General features: G+C 33.3%; 2 protein-coding genes across 10 annotated transcripts; both read left to right on the top strand.

Moving 5' to 3' along the window:
* Positions 1-7,726: 7,726 nt before the first annotated feature.
* On the top strand, positions 7,727-10,839 carry LOC100811866 (uncharacterized). 9 transcript variants are annotated; one of them, XR_005892341.1, is made up of 3 exons: positions 7,727-9,497; positions 10,472-10,572; positions 10,787-10,839. XR_005892341.1 is itself a non-coding variant. In XM_006583708.3 (2 exons), the coding sequence occupies exons 1-2, from the start codon at positions 8,121-8,123 to the stop codon at positions 10,508-10,510; spliced, it is 1,416 nt and encodes a 471-aa protein (XP_006583771.1). In that variant the 5' UTR covers positions 7,727-8,120; the 3' UTR covers positions 10,511-10,839. The 9 variants fall into 9 exon arrangements, 1 of the variants encoding a protein (XP_006583771.1); XR_415249.3 differs by having other exon boundaries at positions 10,662-10,839; XR_415251.3 differs by adding an exon at positions 9,717-9,822 and having other exon boundaries at positions 10,472-10,839.
* Positions 10,840-18,675: 7,836 nt separating this feature from the next.
* LOC100811341 (ESX-1 secretion-associated protein EspE) lies at positions 18,676-19,241 on the top strand. Its single transcript, XM_006583707.4, has one exon. The coding sequence runs from the start codon at positions 18,766-18,768 to the stop codon at positions 19,132-19,134; it is 369 nt and encodes a 122-aa protein (XP_006583770.1). The 5' UTR covers positions 18,676-18,765; the 3' UTR covers positions 19,135-19,241.
* The last annotated feature ends 2,650 nt before the right edge of the window (positions 19,242-21,891 follow it).

Raw genomic sequence — 21,891 nt, 5'->3', positions numbered from 1 at the left:
ATAATTTTAAAAATTATACTAAAGATCATTTTTAATCTACTGATAAATTCATAATAAATTATATTTTATGCTAATATATATATATATATATATATATATATATATATATATCACGGTTAAAAGAATAAATAAAACATTCGCATATTAAGTTTAATTGCATCATTTTCCTATAATCATATTAATTAAAAATAATTAAATATATTCATCAATTATAATAAAATATAAATTATATTTTGCTATATGTAGATATTAAAAAGGATAAAAAAAAATCAAAAGTAGTAATTTAAAATATGACATTTTCATATAAAAAAATATAGACCACTCACCAACTCACTTCCACCAATTTACTAAAAATCTTAACTCAGCCTCTTCATAACAATAAACATTGAATTTAATAGGCATACATTGCTTCTCACAATCCTTTTATTCCCTTAAACACTTATTTGAGCGAAGGAGTGCTTGTAGGTACTCTACCACCATTGTGCTATGCCGGTTGATAGTTAGATTTGGCATAATATCCACCAAACAATATGCATATAAAGGATAATCCAATGACGTACAATCTTCAAGTTTATACATATTTTTTAGGTTAAAATATATTTGTGTTCCTTGATATATACTCTAGTTTTGTATTTATTTCCAGATAAATTTTCTTTTCATTTTTTCTCCATGAAATTTGAAATATTGCCACAAGTCCTTACTGTTAATTTCTATTCATTTGATGTTGATATGTTTATTAAGTTGACAGAGCATGTCATGTATGTTGCCATATGCATTGGAAGATGAGTTAGTGTTTTGTATTTACTCTTCATAGTTTCAGAAATTTTGCATTTGCTTCCTATAATTTTAGGGGGTTTGCATTTGTTTTCTATAATTTCAAGGGTTTTTGCATTTGCTCTTATAAATTCATCTTTTGAGCATATGTGACAACATATTTGAAATGATGATGTAATGATGAAACATCAACTTGTTGAACTCGTTAGCACCAAATTGATGAAAGCTAATAGTAGAGATTATAATAAAAAAATTTCAAATATCAAGGAAAAAAAACAAAAGAAAAAATTTATAAAAAACAAATACAAAATCCAAATATATATCATAGCAGGAACATATTTTATAGCCTATTTTTATATTGAAGGTTTTGGCTACTCGGTTAAGAAAAAGGTTCTTAATTAGGTATGTTATTTCATCTTGTTAAACAAATCTCTCGCTAAACTAGTACGTAGATTTTAAAGGGTGTGCTTTTTGGTTAGTTAGTGGGGTTATCCCCTATACTTACATACTGTACTTTAATCTAACTCAACTTCTTGGTATAGACCATATTTTGTTTGAGTTTGATAAAACTATTATAGGTTGTAATTAAAACTTTCGGTTGTAATATTTAACACTCAAACTTTCTTTGATTAAGCTTAAACAATTTTGCCCCAATTGCACCCAACTCTAATTCTATAACATTCTTCCTATTTCTTTTCGCTGCATTTCTACGTATCCAAATAAACAAAAGATCAAGAAAATAACGATATTTTTAACATGGGAGTTTTAAATTGAGATCATAATGAATTATTAATTTGTGGCCGTTAAAAATTGGTCGTAGTAGTTTTGTTTTTTAGTACGAGAAGTTATGAAATATGAAATTGTAGCATTATAACCGGTGCCTCAATTGAATACCCGTTTAACATGTGAACTTTTCTAATTCAACTCCTTATGTTTCCATTTTAATTTATTTCTTGGAAGTTTTAATGTAAACTTTCTAACTCTTCCCACCTAACTTATCCTTAATTTTATTCTGAAAAGCAAAGGCCCACCTTAGCAATCTATGACTGATATTTTACCCGTACGCGAGCCCTATTGCTATACACGCATCATGACTGAAACCCCTTTGTCCTTCAACTTACTCCTCCTGCCAAGTCTCGTAACTATATATTCACGAGAGTCAAGGTGTAAAACATAATAGTCTTATAATAGCAAGAATAGCTTATGACTAAAGAAATGTTTTTATAAAAAAAATCTAAAATAATTGGTTATTGGTCCGTACACAGACTAACATAATAAAGTTAGCAAATCAGTCGGCTAGAATTCAAAAAAAAAAAGTCAGCTGGAAAATTGTAGGGATTTTTCTTTTCTAATTCTTTTTGTCCAAAAACTAAACTAAGATATTAAAGAGTTTACAACTTTTGGACGTTAAAAAAGTTATAAGATTGAATTCATAATGAATAGAGAAGAGATTGTAAGCTCAAATTCTCCCATTAATATAAAAACTAACCATTAATATTTGTCTATTAAAAAAACTTACACACATTACCGAGCTATAGACTCCATTTGGTGCATTCTTCCTTTTTCTTAATTTTGCTGAAAACTTTGATCATAATATGAAATAAGAAGTGGCCAATTAAATACCCTTTTTGACAGATTAAGAATAAGAGTAAATAAACACAGGATCGGATAAATACGTGGTATACTGGGAATGGGGTTTCTTTCTGATAGTGATTCTACTAAATTGGTCTGTACGTAACAGAGGGAAGGTTTTTTATATATAGCTTAATTACTTGAATTAACAAAAGTGCAGGTGCTATATTATGAGGGTAGCTGAGTGGAGAGAGGAGATATTACATTATAGCTTGTGAGTTTGTTTATATATGTCTGTATGGATAGGATAGCCCTTGTACCCTATTTCCTCCCTCGTAATGAAATATTATTTTGCTGACAAAAAAAAGAGAGTAAATATACACATGGTAACTTGGTAAGGAAAATAGGTGAATATTAAATATTTCCTCCGAGACACCAACGTCATCCGCAAGCCTTCATTCCTGCCCTTTGCGACGACGCCCTCCTCCTTGTCAACGCCGTCTAGGGCCTCCACATCCAGACCCAGCCGTCCTCCGCTGCCAGAGGGAGAGAGAGCAAGAAAAGCGAGAGAGAGAAAGTAAGAATGAAAAGAACAAAAATGAAGGATCAACATGCTAGATAAGATAAGAGAGAAAGAAAAATCTTAACCAAGATGGTCATTCAAAAACCGTCTTCGTTATTAACGAACTTAATTACAATTCTGTCACTCTCTTTGAAAACAATTTTTATTAACCGTCATGGTTGACACGTAATAATAAATAGCTTTTATAGTAGTGTTGTATGCATGTTAGCATTAGAGTAATGCAAACATGTACCGTCTTAAATAAAGACATTATGTTGGATCATTATGTGTTTCTAATTATGTTCATATTAAGGAAAAGTCTAATTTGTGATACATGAAAAAGATTATGTTGATTAAGTGATGTAAAACTAGCATGGCTCGATTCATAGTTATTCTTAATTATGAAATTATGATATGTTCAATGTATGAAATGATTTAGTCATTTTATTTTGCATTATGTAAGTTTAATTGATTTATTTATTCACTCATGATATTAGGTAATGTCACATGAGCCAAGTGAGAGAATGTAAAATTTAATGTTTTATGTGAGAGATATGTAACTTATTAAGAACTAATAAATAAATAATTAATTATTATAGACTAAGTTGTTAATGTGTTGTGAGCTTAAGTGAAACAATTTCTAAAGACAACGATTAGTAGTTATAAAGAGATCAATACTTATTAACATATTAACATGAAATAAGGTTTCTTTCTTGATATTAGATATATGTTATTGTGTGCACAAATTAAGTCAATTTGTCTCCAACCCTTGTACAAACCGCATGCATGCTGCTAACATGTTACTTCGATATCTTAAAAACACTGCTGGTCAAGGTATTCTATTTAGAGCCAACTCAGACGCAAAGTTACATGCATATGTGGATGCAGATTAAGGATCATGTCCTGAAAGTAGAAGATCAACCACTGGCTTCTATATCTTCTTAGGAAATTCCTTGGTTTCCTAAAAAGTCAAAAGACAAAAGACAGTGAGTAGGTCCTCAATAGAAGCAGAATCCAGGTCCTTGGCTTCTGTCTCTAGTGAAATTACACGGATTTGAAATTTACTCACTGATTTCAATGTCAGAATTCCCTTTGTTGTTGCCTACTGTGATAACCAAGCAACAATCCATATTGCTTCCAACCCCACTTTTTATGAGAGGACCAAACAATTAGAGATTGATCTACATTTTGTCAGGAAAAAGGTTTCTCAAGGAGGTTGAAGCTCATGCATGTAAGAAAGTACCACCAACTTGCAGATATTTTTACCAAAGTCTTACCCCGAAATACCTTTTTTAGTATCATTGCCAAGCTGAGTATTGATAACATCTTCCTCCCATCTTGAAGGGGGGGGGGGGGGGGTATTGGATCAAGGCATCTCCTGCTACTTCTGCTATTTTGCATATGCTGCCATTCTGGGTTTAACTACTTCCTGTTATTCTGTTATAATTCTATTTTTATTGTGTTTAATTATTTTCCTCCTCTTTCTCCTCATATATGTATATAGTTGATAACTAGATGATATACAACTTTATAATTTTTGTCCTGCAAGTTAATCAGTATACTGATTTTGAGTTTCCTCAACATTCTCTGTTTCCTTCTTACATTTCCATTCCAAGTTATTGCAAGCTAATAACTTCAATACATAGTGGCATCCCATGCATACTCTATGTATTTACTGAAACCAGATAGTAAACCAGCACACGGGTGAAACTATTGTCAGCAAATATTGTGCGTCCAACATGATCTACAATGATTTTCAAATCCTTTGCTAAGAGGTGGAAGGAATTGATGTCCTTGTGCCACCACTTAATAAAAGCACAAACATAACCTTGTTTACTATGCAATAATGTGCTTGTATTAGAGTCTCTACCACTGAAACCTCCATGCACGCGCTTATCCTAAAAAATAGGTAACATCTTACTCCTATGATTGACCAACTTTAGTTTCTTGGGCTTCATTCTTTCCACAACTGTGGGGAAATACAGTTCTCATAGGACCTTAAGACCTCTTGTATAAAAGGCCATAACAGCACGTGACTTAACAATAAGTTTGTATCTCAAAAGCAATAACTGACTCCTGCGATGCATTCTCAGTGAACATCATTGCCTCTTGTTCTTGTCGCATCGTTGCTGCTCTTTAATTATGTGCACTAAAGTAAATGGTGTAGCTTGCTTGGTTTTGAATGTACCTACCACGTCTTCGCTAGAACAAACCTTGCTTTTGTGTCTAACATATCGAGTACATAAGGGCATAATGTGCCTGGAATAGTAAAAGACAATAAGAAAAATTTAATAAACAAGAAACTTGTTTGATAAAAATGATGTTTTGATACACAAGAATTTGCATGTAAAGATGAAAAAGAATTTAATTTTGAAAAAATTAAACTTTTAATACACAATGAAAAGTTATTTTTGTTGCGTATTACACCTAAATACATAACAACAAAAACAAGTTTTCGTTGCATCGTGTAAAAAAAATTAAAGTTCCTCAAACTTGCTATGGAGCTTAAGAACAATTGAAATCGAGCTAGAACCTATAGCGAGGGTGTAAAAATGAGAGCAAATGAGAGGGAGTATAAGGGAAAGGGATAAGGGGTAGGGGGAATTTTCGAAGAAGAGGGGAGGTAGGGGAAAGGGTGGGATATTTTGGTCTTTTTAAAAACTAAAAGAAAAAAAAGAGTGAGAAGAGATAAATGGAGAGGGTGAGAATATAAATGCCGAAGGAAATGTCATTTTTTTTCCTATTCATCTACAAAAGAAAATTTGAAGGCCAATGTCAACTACACCTCCTCTAATTTGTAAATGTACCTCCCTTTTCCCTTTCTTCAATATTTTTTTCCTCATTGCCCTTCTTATTTATTCCCAATTTCAAATTATTTTCCCTGTTTTTCGAAAACAAGCTCATTTTGTTTTTTTTCCTGCAATTTACCTTCCTCCTCCACGACCACGAGTAGGAAAATATGAAGCGCATTCAATTTCATAAGCTCGAGTGACTTTGTTGTTGCCTTATATGATGCTCCACATATTTGAGCCTAGAACTTTCAATTTTAACCCCAAAACAATCCTCTTCTCCCAAACTCTTAGTTGTAACTCTAATTTCCCTTGACTATGGTATTTTGCCTGTACCGTTGCTCCACCTTCAATCCCAGAAAAACAATTAAATTAGAAGTCAACAAAATAATGCCACTACAAAATAAAACTACACTTACAGGATATAATATAATATAGACCTCATTTAATTTCATCAGTTCGGGTGAATTTGTTACCGGCGACTGTGTTTGTTTACTTGTTTAAGCCGAATCATGGAGACATTTCTCCTTGTCTCTTGATTGTGATTGGCGGAGGAAGAAGGTGATCAGTGGCGAAGTTGTAAAAGTGGGGGTGAATGGTAGTGCCACGGAAAAGGGGACGAGTGGTGGAGAAAAGGGGGTGAACAAAAAATTATTTCCACCAACCAATGAGAATAAATTAGAATCGTATTTAAGAAAAATATTGTAAAAAAAAAAGGGAAAAGGAATGTATATTTGTCAAATAGGGAGGTATAATTATCATTTGCTAATTTGAAAGTTCGTTGGAGACAATGAAATCAAACATTTCTTGGACGAAGAAGGCCCAAAACTTGATTTCACTGAGAGAAATTACTATATGCAGTTCCATTAAATGCTAAGTACACTCACCTTTTCATACTTTTGTTACTTGTTTTCCTAAATACCCTTTTCCATTTACAATGTCAAACACACCATCACGCGCGACCAACATCATTGATAGTGTCACATGATTCAAAACTCCATCAATGTTGTGCATAATCTTGGTGGTAAAACCTTGCATAGGTTGCATCATAGAGTTATCCACATCAAATTTCTACACAACATTCATTAATTCAGCCACATTGATATGCTGAACCAGAATCATGATAAATTTGCTTCCATCCTCCTAAATAGAATCACTAACATCTGAATCAATGACGCTTTTCCCGTTGTCTAATCCACCACATTCTTGCAACCTAGGTATATTTCATAACAAGTTCTCACAATCAAGAGCAAGCAATCACCATGAATTTGCAACAAAACCAAGGTTACTATGGACATGCCTTTTGCTTGCATTTCCTTGTAATACTTTAGGAATTGAGTTTTCACAAGAGTTACATATATTTTGGAATCAATTTCTGTACACTTACTCATTTGCAACTTCAGCCAATTAAAGGGTAGTTGGGGGGAAAATATGAAAGGGTAGTGTACTTAGTAATTAGTGGGAATGCATATATAGGAATTTCCTTCACCGAGTTATAATTCGTAAAATTAGTTTTGTCGGTTTTGGCATATTTGAGCCCGTTTCAAAGTTATGTGGACTGCAGGCCCTAAATGGGTGTTGAATACCCTGTTTACTCCGCAGCGTAAGTCCATAATCTTGACATGTTTCCCAAGTATTTTCCTTTAAATCTATATTTTCTTTTATGATTCTAATGGAGATGATTCCTTAAATAATTAATTCCGTAAGCGTGAATTCATAAGCACCAACTTTTAGGTTTCATAAATCAGGGTAATTTTATTAATTCTTAACTGTGATAACAAGTTTTTTTTTTTAGGAATCTTCTTATAAAACAAATAGATAAGAAACAAAATATGAAGAAATTAAAGACCCTAACTCAATTAGTTAAATAATATGTGTGAATTATTATAAGTTTGAAAAGTAATTCTAGTGAGAGACCTATTTAGCTGTTAATGTTTTTATGTAAGATAAATGTTAGAGATATACTCTTTAATATATTTTTTTAATTAGTTATTAAAAATTATAAAATTTGATGAGAGAATAATTTAAATATGAAACATGATCCATCAAATTTTATATTTTCAATAAATTTTATGAGGAGAGAGAATATATAGAGTATGTGTTCCTGATCCTGTTTGGCACTCACTTACAGGCCAAAAATCCAGACACAGAGATACAGTAGCTAGAGAAATGGAAGAGTGGAGCGAGCATCCTAAACTATCATTGAGTGAAGGGAAAAGAGTAAATAATTAAATAAATAAAAAACATTAGCCTTGTCTCAGCACAAACGTGAAAGAGCATGAAATGTGATTTCAATTACTACAACCATGTCAGCGGCACTCTCCCGAGAGATTATTCATATGACGAAACTGCCATCGCTCCCCACAACGTCAATCCCTAACTAACTACCAACACCCGTTTCGTTTCGAAGACCTGCAACCACTATGGTCGGCGGCGGTGGGAACCGACCGGAGGCGGAGCGGTGGCTCTACACCGCCAACAAGCTCCTGAGCGCGCGTGACCTGCACGGCGCGCGCTCCTTCGCGATCCGCGCGCGTGAGTCGGACCCGACCTACGAGGCCTCGGAGCACCTCCTGACGGTGATCGACACGCTCCTCGCCGGCGAGTCGCGGATCAACGACCACCACCGCGATTGGTACGGGATCCTCCAAATCCTCCGCTACACCACCAACATGGACCACATCGCCGCCCAGTATCGCCGCCTCGCGCTCCTCCTTGACCCTCACCGCAACATGTTCGCCTTCGCCAGCCACGCCTTTTCCCTCGTCAACGATGCCTGGTCCGTGCTCTCCATTCCCGCCAAGAAAGCCATGTACGACAGCGAGCTCCGCTTGCTCACCGCTCCGGCGCCGCAACATTATTCTCTTCCCCCGCAGCCTCAACCCACGCCGAGGCGGAACCCTAGATCCAGGGATAATTCGGCCAAGTTAAATCCTAATCCCACCCCGAACCGTGCCGAGTCGACTCGGACCGTGGAAACTGACACGGGAACGAGTTTCTGGACCTCGTGTCCTTATTGTTATGTTCTGTATGAATATCCGAAGGTTTATGAAGAGTGTACCTTACGGTGCCAGAGTTGTCGGAGGGGGTTTCATGCGGTGGTGATACGGTCGCCGCCACCGTTGAGTGGGAAAGACGGTTCTTATTGTAGTTGGGGGTTTTTCCCATTAGGGTTTTCTGGGAATTCAAAGGATGTGAATGGGCATGCCTCGAATTGGAACCCGTTTTCGCCTTTGTTTCCTTGTCCCTTGAAGGGGTCGTCCTATAGGAGGCCTCAGAGGAATTGGGCTTACTATGACGACGAGGCTGCGGCGGCGTTTATCGAGTTGTCGGACCCAAGCGACGACGATTCCGGTGACGGGGACTGGAGGGGTGGGAAGAATAGGGGGAGGAAGAGGACTAGAGGGAAGAAAAATTCTGGTGATGGTAGGAGGGAAACTGTGAAGAGACCTAGGAGGGGTGCTCCTGTAGGAAATGAGAATTTGGGTTCTGGTGATGCTGCTACTGGTGCTAGTGCAGATGCTAATGTTGCCTCTGCTGTGCCGGCTGGTGCGAGGGGGGAGTCTAGTAAGAAGGCTGCGTTGGGTGGTTCGAGGAGGCGGGGTGCTGGGAACTTGGGGAAGTTGGATTTGAATGTGGAGTTCAGCAATGAGGTGGAGGAGCCTTCCCGTGGAGTGCGCGACCGCGAAGGGAATGCTGCTGGACATGCTGAGGATAATATTGAAGGGATTGGTTTTTTTGAAGGCCTTGACGAGTTCCTCAGTAGCTTGCCCATTCTCAATGTTGTGGCAGATGATAAGGTTAAGGGTCATTAGTCTTGTAGATGCTTTTTTTTTTTTTTTTCTTTCCTGGTTGTTGTAGAATTTAGATGTTGTTACTTTTATGTTTGTACTCGATGCACAAAATGATGCTGAGCTATAGTGAATTCTTGTCACTGTTAAATTATATAATAATTTGCGGCAATAATCTCCTTACTTTGGTTTTGAACTATTTGAGGAGGATTACTTCGTTCTGTGTAGATTGTGGTTGTATAATTGAGGAAGGAATATATATTGCCGATGGATGTTTTGATCATGTCTCACAAGCTGATTAATAAAGCATGGGAGAGCTTGCTTTGGACTTTCGGTTAGTCCTTAAACTCCAGACTGTATGTATGACAATCCAGATGCATAAACATAGGTATTATCTGTTGGTGCCCTGACCATTTTTTAGCAATTATGTATAGAAAACATTTCTTTAATGCATTTTAACTGTTGATTTTTTGTTTGTTTTGGTTTTAGTGCTATTGTTTACTTCTGCGTGTTGTGTGGCTTTGCTCTCTAGTTTTGTAGTGAACATTATTTTCAGATGGATATGTTACCACTCGTACCATAGAATCCATCCTTGTCAGTTGCTTATTTTAGTTTTACATGTTCAAATGTTGCGAGAATGAAATATGTTGAAAGAAGCTCAAGAAACATTTATCTGGAGTTTAAGTTGAGTTCACCCTGTGTTATGTTGCATTGCATAAGTTCAGTTCACCCTGGAGTTTTAAGTTTGTAGTGTGTTTGATCCAGGCTTAAAAACATCATCAAGTGTTAACTACTCATGTAGTTTAATGTCACTCATGATTTAAAAAGAGAAACATGTTTTAGTATGGTTTGTCTACCTGACTCGGCATTATTAAAGTTCTAACTAACTGGAATGTGCCCAAGCCCAATATGGCATTTGGTATTTTCATATACTTGTGAATTGTTGAGTTTCTACTAGCAAATCTCACATTTTCAAATTGTAGGTAGACGATCCTCCTCTACTCTGCATCTATTGCCTTTAGAAGTATTCTGCACTGCAAAACTTCTACTGGTGGTTCTGGATCTTGATAAAGCATCTTGCCAGGTGCTAATAGACATTCTATTTAGAGTTCTTTTATTTATCTGAATTGTAAATCTGATCAGCATAAGTTACACTTTCTTTCACCATTTCAGACATAAGGAGTTCTCTACAATATAAATAGTCATGAACAGGATAAGAGGGGAAGCTTAATGAATTTTGAAAGAATGGTTTTCCTTTATTTGCTTGTTTTATTGATTTGTCTACATTTTCCCTGTAGTTGGGATGTGATAACTATATTTGCTCAGAAGGCTCGTTTATTTTTTCCTCAAATGTATTCTACTATTAGAATTTTTGCATTTTCAGAATTTCGGTTCTGTATGCGGCGATTTCTAGTTCTAAATTTAATAAGTCCAAGCAAAGTATATATAATTGGATAGCAGAAACGTAGGGTGTGTTTGCATAGGAATTGCGTCCAACGCAACCTGCTTTCAGGCCAAAGCTTCCACACACCCTTCGTTTCTAGAATAGTGGACTTATTTTAATATGTCGAGATATATAGCATATGTTTTTACAATTTGTATTTAGTTTTTATTAAGCAAAAAATTACTCGAGTAAAACAGAAAAGTGCATTCCTCTCTATATAATAGTAGTACTGGTGCTTGAAGGTGGTGAAAAAAGATGGAAATGGGAGATTTGGAATATTAATTGGTGGGGTATTAGGAAGAATGGCTGTGGCGGAGTTGTTGGGAATGCAGATATAGAGGGAAAAATGCAGTGTCCATGCTTGAGAATGAAATAGCAATGAACAAAACCAAAATGATGCAACTGTGAGAGGAGTGAGAGGCCATGCCTGCTTCAATTGTAACTTCAATTTCAATTTTCTGTAGAGGAATTAAGTGTGCATATTCCGATTACGAGTGGCTGGCCTTTTATAGACAATGACGACTCATGAGTGAGACCCTTTTGCCAATATTTCTTCTTCTATGTGGACGGACCTTCATTAATTACACAGTGGGGTCTAGTTCGGTTAATTAATCAAGATAATTAAGTTATTACATCTCTTATTTCGGATAAAAAAAAGTTTCTTCGTTGATTAAAAAGCATAATTTTGGCACAGGTTTGGTTATTAGTTATTTTTACCAAGTGTCAAAAGTAGGACTCGACCAGGTTTGGTTATTAGTTATTAGATATTCTTTCTAAACTCACATATAAACAAAAATAATTCATTTTATACTAATTAAAAAAATTACTTTGTATCATTTAATTTTCATAATCTTAAGTAAAAAAATAAGATTATTTTTTAAATAATTTTCCTTAAAACTTGTTATTATAAATAAAAATAAGTCATTGAAATATAATTAGAATTAAAGGAAGAATATCTTAAAAATGAAAATATTAAATGTGATAAAATTAATTAAATTTACTTGTATTTAAATTTAACATGTCAGATCACTTTTTTAATATATATAGAGAGGAGGTCTTCCTCCACTATCAGGTTTTTTTTTTAAAAAATTCATTTATTTTGGTGTGAATGACGGACATACTTATATTTCTTAATTTCAATAAGATTTCTTACCAGTGTTGTTTTTAATAATCAAGTTATTAATAACCCAACTAAATCAAGAAATAACTCCTCACGTGCTAAATTATGGAAGGACCCCTTTAATATATAAGGAAGTATTATTGTTGTCTATTACGTGTTTGGCAATCCAACATTGCCCGTGGTGGCTGAAAATTAGGCCACCCTACACTAAGTCACCCAAAGTCACGTACATAGCTTGCGCCAAAGATTTGATGCTCGTACATTCAACAAATAAATAACAGTTAAATCTACAAAGAAAGCAAACATAAAACTTATGGAGAAAATTTTAGGCCAAGGTATAATCTCGATAATCGTTCATTAAAAAATGTGTTTTTCCTAAAACAAAGGGTAAAATATATATTTTTTATCCTTATTTTTTTTTTCATTTTCAGTCCTTTATAATTGTTTTTTATACTTTTTTTAGTCATTCATGAATTATTTTATTTTGTTTTTAATTTTTAATATTAATTTTAACTATTAAGTAATCACATGACAAATAAATTTCTCAACTTTTTTTGTTAAGTTTATAACAACTTTTAAGTACTGCACCTTTTCTGGCAGACCAAATTTGTTAGAAATGTTATAAAATAAAAAAATTTCAAACACACTAAATTTTTTGAAACCACTAGAAATGTTATAAAAATAAACATTTCTAGCGGTCCAAGACTGTCAAAAAATTTGTAGCGGTTAAACATCACCGGCAACTTAAACAGAAAAAATTCATACGCAATTTATGCTTGTCACGCCATTATATAACTATTAAAATTAACGTTAGGATCGACTAAAAATAAAATGAAATAATTTATGAGGAACAAAATAAATAAAAAAATTATTAAGTGCTGAAAACAGAAATCAAGATAAAACTGCAGAAGTGCAAAGAAAATATATGGAAGATTGAAAAAAAAATAGCATATAATTGTGTATATATATCACTTATATATTGAAAGCAGGAAACGACATCCATGCAGCTGGAAAGCAGAACTAAATCGAAAGTGGTGGAACTGGTGGCATAGGTGGTACTCGTACTTGCAGTTATAGTCGCTAATGATGACCTATGCATGTTGTTGTGTCATGTTCTGCATCTCATTCTTCAACTTCTCTTCTAACATTTTCTTTCACATATTGTCTAAAATAAATCAACTTTCACTTCAGTATTTCACATAAGAAAAAGTCTCATAATGCCTAACATTTCTCTAAATATTATCTCATTATTCTTAATAGAACATGAACATAACAAAATTACTAGCCATAATACAAATTAGATTTTACTAAATCAAGATAACAAATCAGATTGTAACAAATCAAGATAACACACCTTTATCATAATCTTTAATAATTAATCAAGATAACAAATGAAACAAATCAGATTGTACCAAATCAAGATAACAAATCTCAGATTTAAGGAATGAAAACAAAACTTAGTGTGGGGTGTGGCTTGTGGCTTAATTGCCAGCCGCCACGGGCAATGTTGGATTGCCAAACACGTACGTAGTAGAAAATAATAATATCTAATAACTTCGTCGAATTGTTCAATAGAGAGAGACAAGTTGATGTCCTACTTTTGACACTGTTGGTAATAACTAATAACCAAACCTGTGCCAAAATTATGCTTTTTAATTAATGAATGGACCTTTTTTTATTCATAAAAATCAAAGACAAATATAATTTAGACATCTTGCTCAATCAAACTGAACTAGATCTATCACTCGTAACTAACGAAAGGTCCTTCCACACATAAGAAGAAATAGTGGCAAAAGGACCACTCAGTTGTCATTGTCTATAAAAGGCCAGCCACTGCTAGTGTTTGGAATATGCACACTTAATTCCTCAGGATATCTACACTACTACTGCATCTAACTGAAATCAAAGTTTCAATTAACTGAAGCAGACATGGCCTCTCAGAGTTGCATCATTTTGGCTTTGTTCATCGCTATTTTTTCCTTCTCAAGCATGGACACAGCATTTGCAGCACGCCATCTCTTGCAGAATATTCCAGGGCTACCAGATTTCTCTACACCCCCCACCTTGCCACCTTTAACAATCCCAAATGTACTATGCAATGGATCCATATTCACATTCTTACCCATCTTATGTCCACCATCTTCAAGCACCAGTACTACTATCCCTTAAGGCTTCACTTGGAGTTTGATACATAATTTATGCACTAATCTCTACGTACTCGATCTGCATTTCGGTTCAATTCTCATTGCATGCCTTCCTCGATCTCGTTACATGTTTAATAAGTGATATAGATAACACTATATACACATGGATTATGCTACTTACATGCTGCATGTTTATTTTCTGTTGGTGATGTTTTCTTTCTCTTTTTCTTTTCAATGTTGTATTTCTTCTTCGCATTTGAGTACGTGTGTATTCCTGTTGCACCTCTGCATTACTTCATGTACCTGGAGACCCGTTGCAATAGTATATGACTAATCTTTCTTTATTTCTCTCTTTTCCACAAAATACACAATTAATATCGCGAATGTTTAACATTGTAATACTTTGTAAGTTGCAATGAGCTATATTAGTGGCGTGAACAAATTAAACAAAAATTGTAGTGTATTTTATTTCATCAAATAATTTCTTCATAACAAAACAAGAACGAGAACAGAGAATGGGAGATATATGATGTATAGAACAATATTTATGCTGTCAAAACAAAAAAAAAGAACAATAATTATATGCATTGTCATTAAAATCTGATAAGATAGGAAGTTTTAAAAACTTAGTTCACTTTATCGTAACTTTAAATGTAATGATTGGATTAAGCAAAATATATTTTTGTAAAACGTCATTAATTAAGAATATAATTTTGCAAATTAAGTTTGACACTGAATCGATCCTAAATAGGATGTTTTTTTATTAGACTAGTCAATAAAATTTGGCAAAAATACATTGTTTTTAGTGCAGCATATATTTTTTTTCCTGAAAAATTTATGAATTTTACATTTGGTCCTTAAAATATTTTTTTTATCCTTTGATCTCTGAAAAAAAAATTATTTAATATTTGGTTCCTACCGTGACATTGGACCTATTAGCTTGAGATGTGATCACAGGGAAAACATATAGATGTGAAAAAATTCCAGGGACAAAAAAATCTAAAAATATTTCAGGTATCACTTAATAAAGTTAACGTAATAACAAGGATGAAATAAAAAAAATATTAGAGATCAAATATAAAATTTGTAAATTTCTTAAGGATAAAAACATATTAAAACCATAAAATTTGGGCCTTGAAAAGGTTATGTTAATTAAGTTCTAGAAAATCAATAAAAGGATCCAAGTTGTAAACTATCCTTTACATTTAAACGAAAGAAAAATGTTTTTTTTTTTACAACTTTAAATTATCTATAACTTGAGAGAAAAAGATAAATAATTAATTTGATTGATGATATAAGAAAAGAAAAATAGAAAGAAAAGATAATTATTAATTGGATGTTTACAATTTTTTGTTGTGAAAATATCTCTAAACAAAAACCGACCAAAACGGCAATTTGGGCCTTGAAGAACAAGCATAACCGGTGTCTGGTGACTTAGTTATACGATGGTCTTAATCTAGAAACTTATAGTTATGTCTCGAAGAATACCAGAATGACACTGTTATGCCAATATTTTTTATATATAAATTTTCAAGATATTCGAATATTTTATATTTAATTAATATTTTCTACTATGTAATAAGAAAATTAATGAGTGTAATAAGAATAAGAATATGTAACAGTCTCAACATGACCTGTCAGTAACTTAATATTTTTTACTAAAAAATAAAAATGCAAAGAGAAAAAACATGCAAAAGAAAGTTAAATAAAGAGAAATAGAAAAGAGAAGTTTCTTTAAAAACAATTAAATTTATAAAATAACCAAAACTCACTTGGAAATGACAATAACATAAAAGTAATAATAAAGTTGTGTCGTGTGTGTGAAATGCGTTCGAAAAAGTGGCAACAGAAGCTTTTCATATGGATATGAGAAGGAGAAACAACAAAAGAGTGGGTCGGACTTACAGCAAATGATGACACGTGACGGAAAAATTGGATAGTGACATGTGGATTAATAATTGGAGACTTGCTCATGTAATAATTTTTTTAAGATGAAGTAATAATTTTTTTCCACTACAATTTAAATTATTTTTTTATTCAATTTTAAATTATTTATATATTCACATTAATTGCAATACAAATATAAACAGATGTAAGCATAATTTTTTTTTACCATGTTTTCGTTTTAAATATATATTTATTTTTTTAAAAAAATCTAATAATTAACTTTAATTATTTATTATAACCATTGCATTAAAAAATGAAAGTTTGGGATGTGAGTAACTTCTTAAAGTTATGAGTAACTTAATCTTTTCTCATAAACATAAATGAGTTATTCACAAGTTTTTATTGTTAAATTTGTAAGATTTAAACTTAGTTGTCTTAAATGAAGTTTAAACTTAAGTTTGTTTATTGAATCAAACAAAAAAAATTGATTCAACATTTAACAAGTCAAATATAAATAATAGTCCATAAATAACTTAGTCCATTTATACTTTACCTTCCTATAACATAAGATTTTGTTTAATCAAGAAAAGATAATCTAACAAGAAGAAATCACAAAACGGTCTCTTTCATTTAATTTTCTGTAAAAGGCCAATCTCTAGTGTTTGGAATATGCACATTTAATTTTCCTTTTTACTTGAGAATATCTAGACATGAGGGTTTTAATGTGGGAACCTATCGTTTCTTCTTTTTGGAGGCAGCTTAGCAATTGGAAGGGATGGTATCTTTTTTTAGCATGGAGGATTTCCTTGATAAACTCTGTGTTATCGAGTCTTCCTCTTTATTTATTTGTTCTCTTTTTATAGGTCTCCCTAGTGCATTATAGTCATGCTAGTGAGCATTCAAAAACATTTTGTGTAGTTCGGTGTGTCAAACTTAGATAAGATATGCTGAGTGGATTGAGATTTAGTGTGCAAGAATAAGGTGGATGGGGGGTTAGGGGTGAAGAACTTAACATCTTTCAATGCTAGTTTGCTAGCTAAGTGGCGGTGGATATTTCTAGTGGAGAAGGATGCTATGTGGAGTGGTTTGCGTGCTCATAGGTATGGCCACTTGGATCGGCTTGGGGAGTGTCAAGCTTGGTCTAGGTCGGCTTGGAGAAATTACCCTACTGTAGTGAATTTCTCCTTCCGATCGTTTTGGAAGTGTGATGTTTCGTCCAAGGTCTTGACTTTTTCTTGAAGGCTGATCCTAGACAAGCTACCTACTCGTGTAGCTCTAGTAAGGAGGGGGATTATGGTGGAGGATGGTGGGTGTGTTTTTTGCGGGGTTGATAAGGAGGATTCACAACACTTGTTTTTGGGGTGCACCTTCTCATTTTTGGATTTGGTGTTAGATCTATCATTGGTGGGGTATCTTTTGTGCAACATTGAAAGGTTCCAATATTTCATTTCATGCAACATGGTTTATTTTTTTAGGGATAAGAGGATGCATAGAGCTCACTATCTCATCTGGTCTGTGGTTTGTTGGAGTCTTTGGTTTAACAGGAACTGTATTATTTTTCATGAAAAGTTAGCAAATGCACAGTTGATTTTGTGACAGATTCAACATTTGTCTTGGTCGTAGCTTCTCTATATGGGTCATGGGATGTTGACTTGTTCCTTGGTTAATTGATGTTTGTAAACATTTGTTATTTTAGGTTGATTGTATTTTTGTTTTCCGTTCTATTTTTTGTGTTTCTATGTTGATGTATTCTTTTTGAAAATAACACTTCGTGACACCTATTATTAACATATAAGTCTCATTTTGCCTTTCAAAAAAAAAAACTTAAATATTTATTTAAAAAGATATTTAAGTTCTCTAAAAGTTAATTTTAACTTATAAGATAATTTTAATTTAATTTACATTTTTTTTTCTTCTTTTATTTATCAAAAGCATCGTCTTAATATGGCCTATGTTTAAAGATGCATAGATGTACATAACATATAATAACTCTGCCAATTAATATACAAATAAGAATAATGCTTCAATAATTTTATCTACACATTAATGCTTCATTTTATTGCTAAACATTACTGTTGGACAAAAATAACCAAGGCATTGTTATGAATTAAAATACTAAAAAATATACAAATTTAACTTTCTTTAATAAACAGTGCATTAAAGGAAGACATATTATCGGCAACAGAGAGGTGAAATGAATCAGATAACCAACGCACAGATATTCCCTCGTTTCCAACTCCAACTCTTCCAAGCTTCCAAATCCTGAAATAAATAAATAAATAAGCACAATCATTTTATCTCATTCTACTTTGTAACATACAAAACAGCAAGAGTTGGTCGTCACCCTAGCTACACTTCAAGTCTTCGATGTTATGGAACTATAATAGCCAACCAATAGAACTCTTGCCACATAAAGTACTTATTTTCAAACAAAGGACGTTGAACTAACTAAAGATTGCAAAAGCTCTAGTGGTTCTCCAAACAATCCATAGCACCTTCCAAACTAACTAAACATTGCAAAAAGCTCTAGTAGTGGTTCTCCAAATTATAGCCCCTTTCAAACCTCTCTTGCTCTATATAAGACCAAGCACTTAACCTTCTCTTCTCATACATTCCCAAAGCAAAGTTTCTCCCTAAAAAACGAAAGCCTTCTCAATTCTTGCAAGTTGCAACCCATCAACCATGGCCTCAAGCAAACCCTTCATCACTGCTTTCCTTCTTCTTGTGACCTTCTCAAGCATGAGTTTGAGCCTAGCATCATCTCGTCACCTCTTGCAAACAACCACAACGCCAAATTTGCCTGGCACTCCCACTTTGCCTAACCCAACAACACTGCCACCTTTGCCTTCAAACCCTACACTGCCTCAGGGCAATGTTCCCCCTTTGCCCACTATGCCAACTCTTCCATCACTTCCTTCCATTTTCCCAACACTCCCTTCCCTCAATCTCCCTCCATTGCCAGCCTCTTCATTCCCCAAAATGCCCTCAATCCCAACCAATATCCCCTCCTTCCCTTTCTTCTCCCCACCACCTTCAACCTCTATCCCTTGAACCATGTTCACTAGTTGCATTATTATTATGTGCTTAATTAGCATAAATTGCATGCAATTGACATTGCAGCATTTCATTACTCTATGTGAGAGAACTATGTTAGGTTATGATTGTATCTTTCTTGTTTAGTGTTTTTTTATCTTCTTGTATTCAAGAGTTTGGCGCTAATATTGCTTGTACCTTTTTTTATATTATGGTCTATTTATATATATATGGATGTTGAGTTACACATTTAGTTACAATTATGATTATGATGTCTTCTTTCTCCTGTTGAACTCTTATATACATCTAGTTCATATGTTTGAGCCTTCGGGTTCTCAACTTTGCCTTGGCTCAACTACTAATGGTGTTGAGGTCTCAGCTTAATAATTAGTTCACTAAAGAAAAGTTGCGTGGCAAATTTTTAACTAATTAGTAAAGAAAAGAAGTAATATTGATATTCAAAACGAGCAATTTTGATTCTAATCATCGAATATGGTATTTCATCATGTGCAATATTTCAGCAGTTCCACTGCCATTTCTCTAAACACTTACCCCAACTCAAAAGTAAAAAGCAGGAAAAAAATCGTTAAGGAAATTAAATAACATAAGTATATTTAACGAGCTAATACAGTTACATAATTTTTTCTTACAATCTACACGATATACATAAATTAAACCGATCAGTAGTTAAATCAGGGTGTTGATTTGGCCCCTTTTTTAATTCAATTCTTCCGACATGTTGAAATTGAAATACAGTTAGAGGAGTTGTCATATAGTTCATATGAAAAGTCACTAGGCAATATAACAATAGTACGATACTATAGTGTGAAAAGCTATTGGCAGTAAAGGGAATTTTTTTAATGAAGTTGCATTAATTCTAAAGCAGCAATGAGCTTACACTTGGTTAAACCAACAACAAAATCAATTCTTTCGACTCTTACATTTCAACATAATGTGAGTGTTTGGTTTTTCATCGCAGGCCACGGGACACTCAAAATCTATCACTAAAATTAATTTGGACAAATGTGCTAGCAGTGACATTTAGCAATTTAATTTTATGAAAATCAATTCTATCTAACTTTTAAGATGATAAGAAGGCCTTGCTCAGTGTTTAGGTCTAACTTAATCTTAAAAAATAAATTTTAAAATAAAAAAAATTGTCTTATACTTAAATACTTTATTTTGACAATATTAATAATCTGATGTAAAATTTTCAACAAATCTCCTTATGCTCTAGGCTTAAGTGGGTTAGGAGTTACCACAATTAAAACAGCTTTTCAACACATATCTTATCTTGACTGTTTTATATTTTTCATGTTCTTGAAAGCCAACAAGCAAGGGGTATCAAAGGACTAGTACTCACTTTGTTTGGAACACATTTCCAAATTCTTCTTTTTTACAATTTATTCAATAATGACCCATCTCAGTTCCATCACATGATCATGGCTTTAATGATCCCTCCATCTGTATCATACATACGCCCCTAGCAGCTCCCCAAAGCTGTCCTTTGCTAATTTTCTGGTCCTAGTCCTACCATAGCCGTCACTACTCAATATAGTACTTCTGCCTTTGTAAGTGTTTATTGAATCTCCATTTCCCCAACTACTTGGCCGTGTAGCTAGAAGTTTCACTTTCACCTTTATCAGCCTCTCAGTACCTTTATCTCTAGTTCTTCCTCATCTTTGTGGCATCTAAAGCTCTAGCTTCATACGTCTAAGTAACATCATTCATTCATTTTAGCCGCATATTGTGTTCGGCACTAATTAAATAATTGAGAGTTGAGACAATAGTTTTAAACATGTCGGGGAAAGTTGTAAAATGTTACGGGAAATGCTAGTTTTACAATTAATTTTCCTACAAAATATTTGTATAAGGAGCCAGAAAAAAAAATAGAGTTAAAATGTCTTCTTAATTCCTACTAGTTTATATTTTTTGTGCCTACAAATTATTTTTTGTTCCTGTACTTTCTAGACATTTGCTTTTGTTTTATTTGCAATCAGGGTGTTATAAAAAGAATGAATTACGGATATTTACAGTATGAAAAATAGTTTCCATAATGTATTTTTTTCTACACATTAAAAAATGTGAATTTTTATACTATGGAAATTAGTTTTTATATGGTAAATTTATATATTCACTACTAGAAAAAGGCCTTTCAACGACATTGGGTATAACAAAATCCTATGGAAACTAGTTTTCGTAATGCAAAAATTTAAATTTTGAAAAATAATTTCCATAATGGATATAACAAAATTACATTACGAAAACTAGATTTGTAATGAATTAGAAGTTTCTATATATATTACAGAAATAATTTCCATAAGATAGGGGGGAAAGGTAGAGGGATGTGAGAGTGAGAGGGAAGAAAAATATTTTGGAAATAAAAAAAACCAAAAAAAGTTGGGTGTGAAGAATATAAAGGGTGTGAAAAGCATTAGCCATGTATATATAAATACATTGGGTCGCTTGGGCTTATTTTAAAGTACCAATGTTCAGTCCAAATATAAAACAAATAACAAAACACAATTATAGAATAAATCAAAATAACTAAAAATTATCAAAAGTCGTCTTGGTCTCTGCCAGCAACCACCATGTCCCACCCAATTGTCATCACTATATATATATATATATATATATATATATATATATATATATATATATATTTGTGTGATAATATTTTATCATAATATTGTAATATTTTTAAGTCTTAATATATCATTTATTTTTTATCTGTAAAATTTATATAAAAGATTATTTAGTATTTCATCTTGAATT

Source organism: Glycine max, chromosome 7 (genome assembly GCF_000004515.6).
Source record: "Glycine max cultivar Williams 82 chromosome 7, Glycine_max_v4.0, whole genome shotgun sequence".
In the NCBI taxonomy this organism is placed as follows: Eukaryota; Viridiplantae; Streptophyta; class Magnoliopsida; order Fabales; family Fabaceae; genus Glycine; species Glycine max.
Note: the sequence above shows the minus strand (reverse complement) of the source record. Positions and strands in the feature narration are given on the sequence as shown.

Excerpts from the sequence above, each read along its gene's own strand:
- LOC100811866 (XM_006583708.3), top strand. The coding sequence starts at position 8,121 with ATGGTCGGCGGCGGTGGGAACCGACCGGAGGCGGAGCGGTGGCTCTAC. Across the intron at positions 9,498-10,471 it reads ATGTTGTGGCAGATGATAAG|GTAGACGATCCTCCTCTACT; the intron begins GTTAAGGGTCAT and ends TTCAAATTGTAG.
- LOC100811341 (XM_006583707.4), top strand. The coding sequence starts at position 18,766 with ATGGCCTCAAGCAAACCCTTCATCACTGCTTTCCTTCTTCTTGTGACC.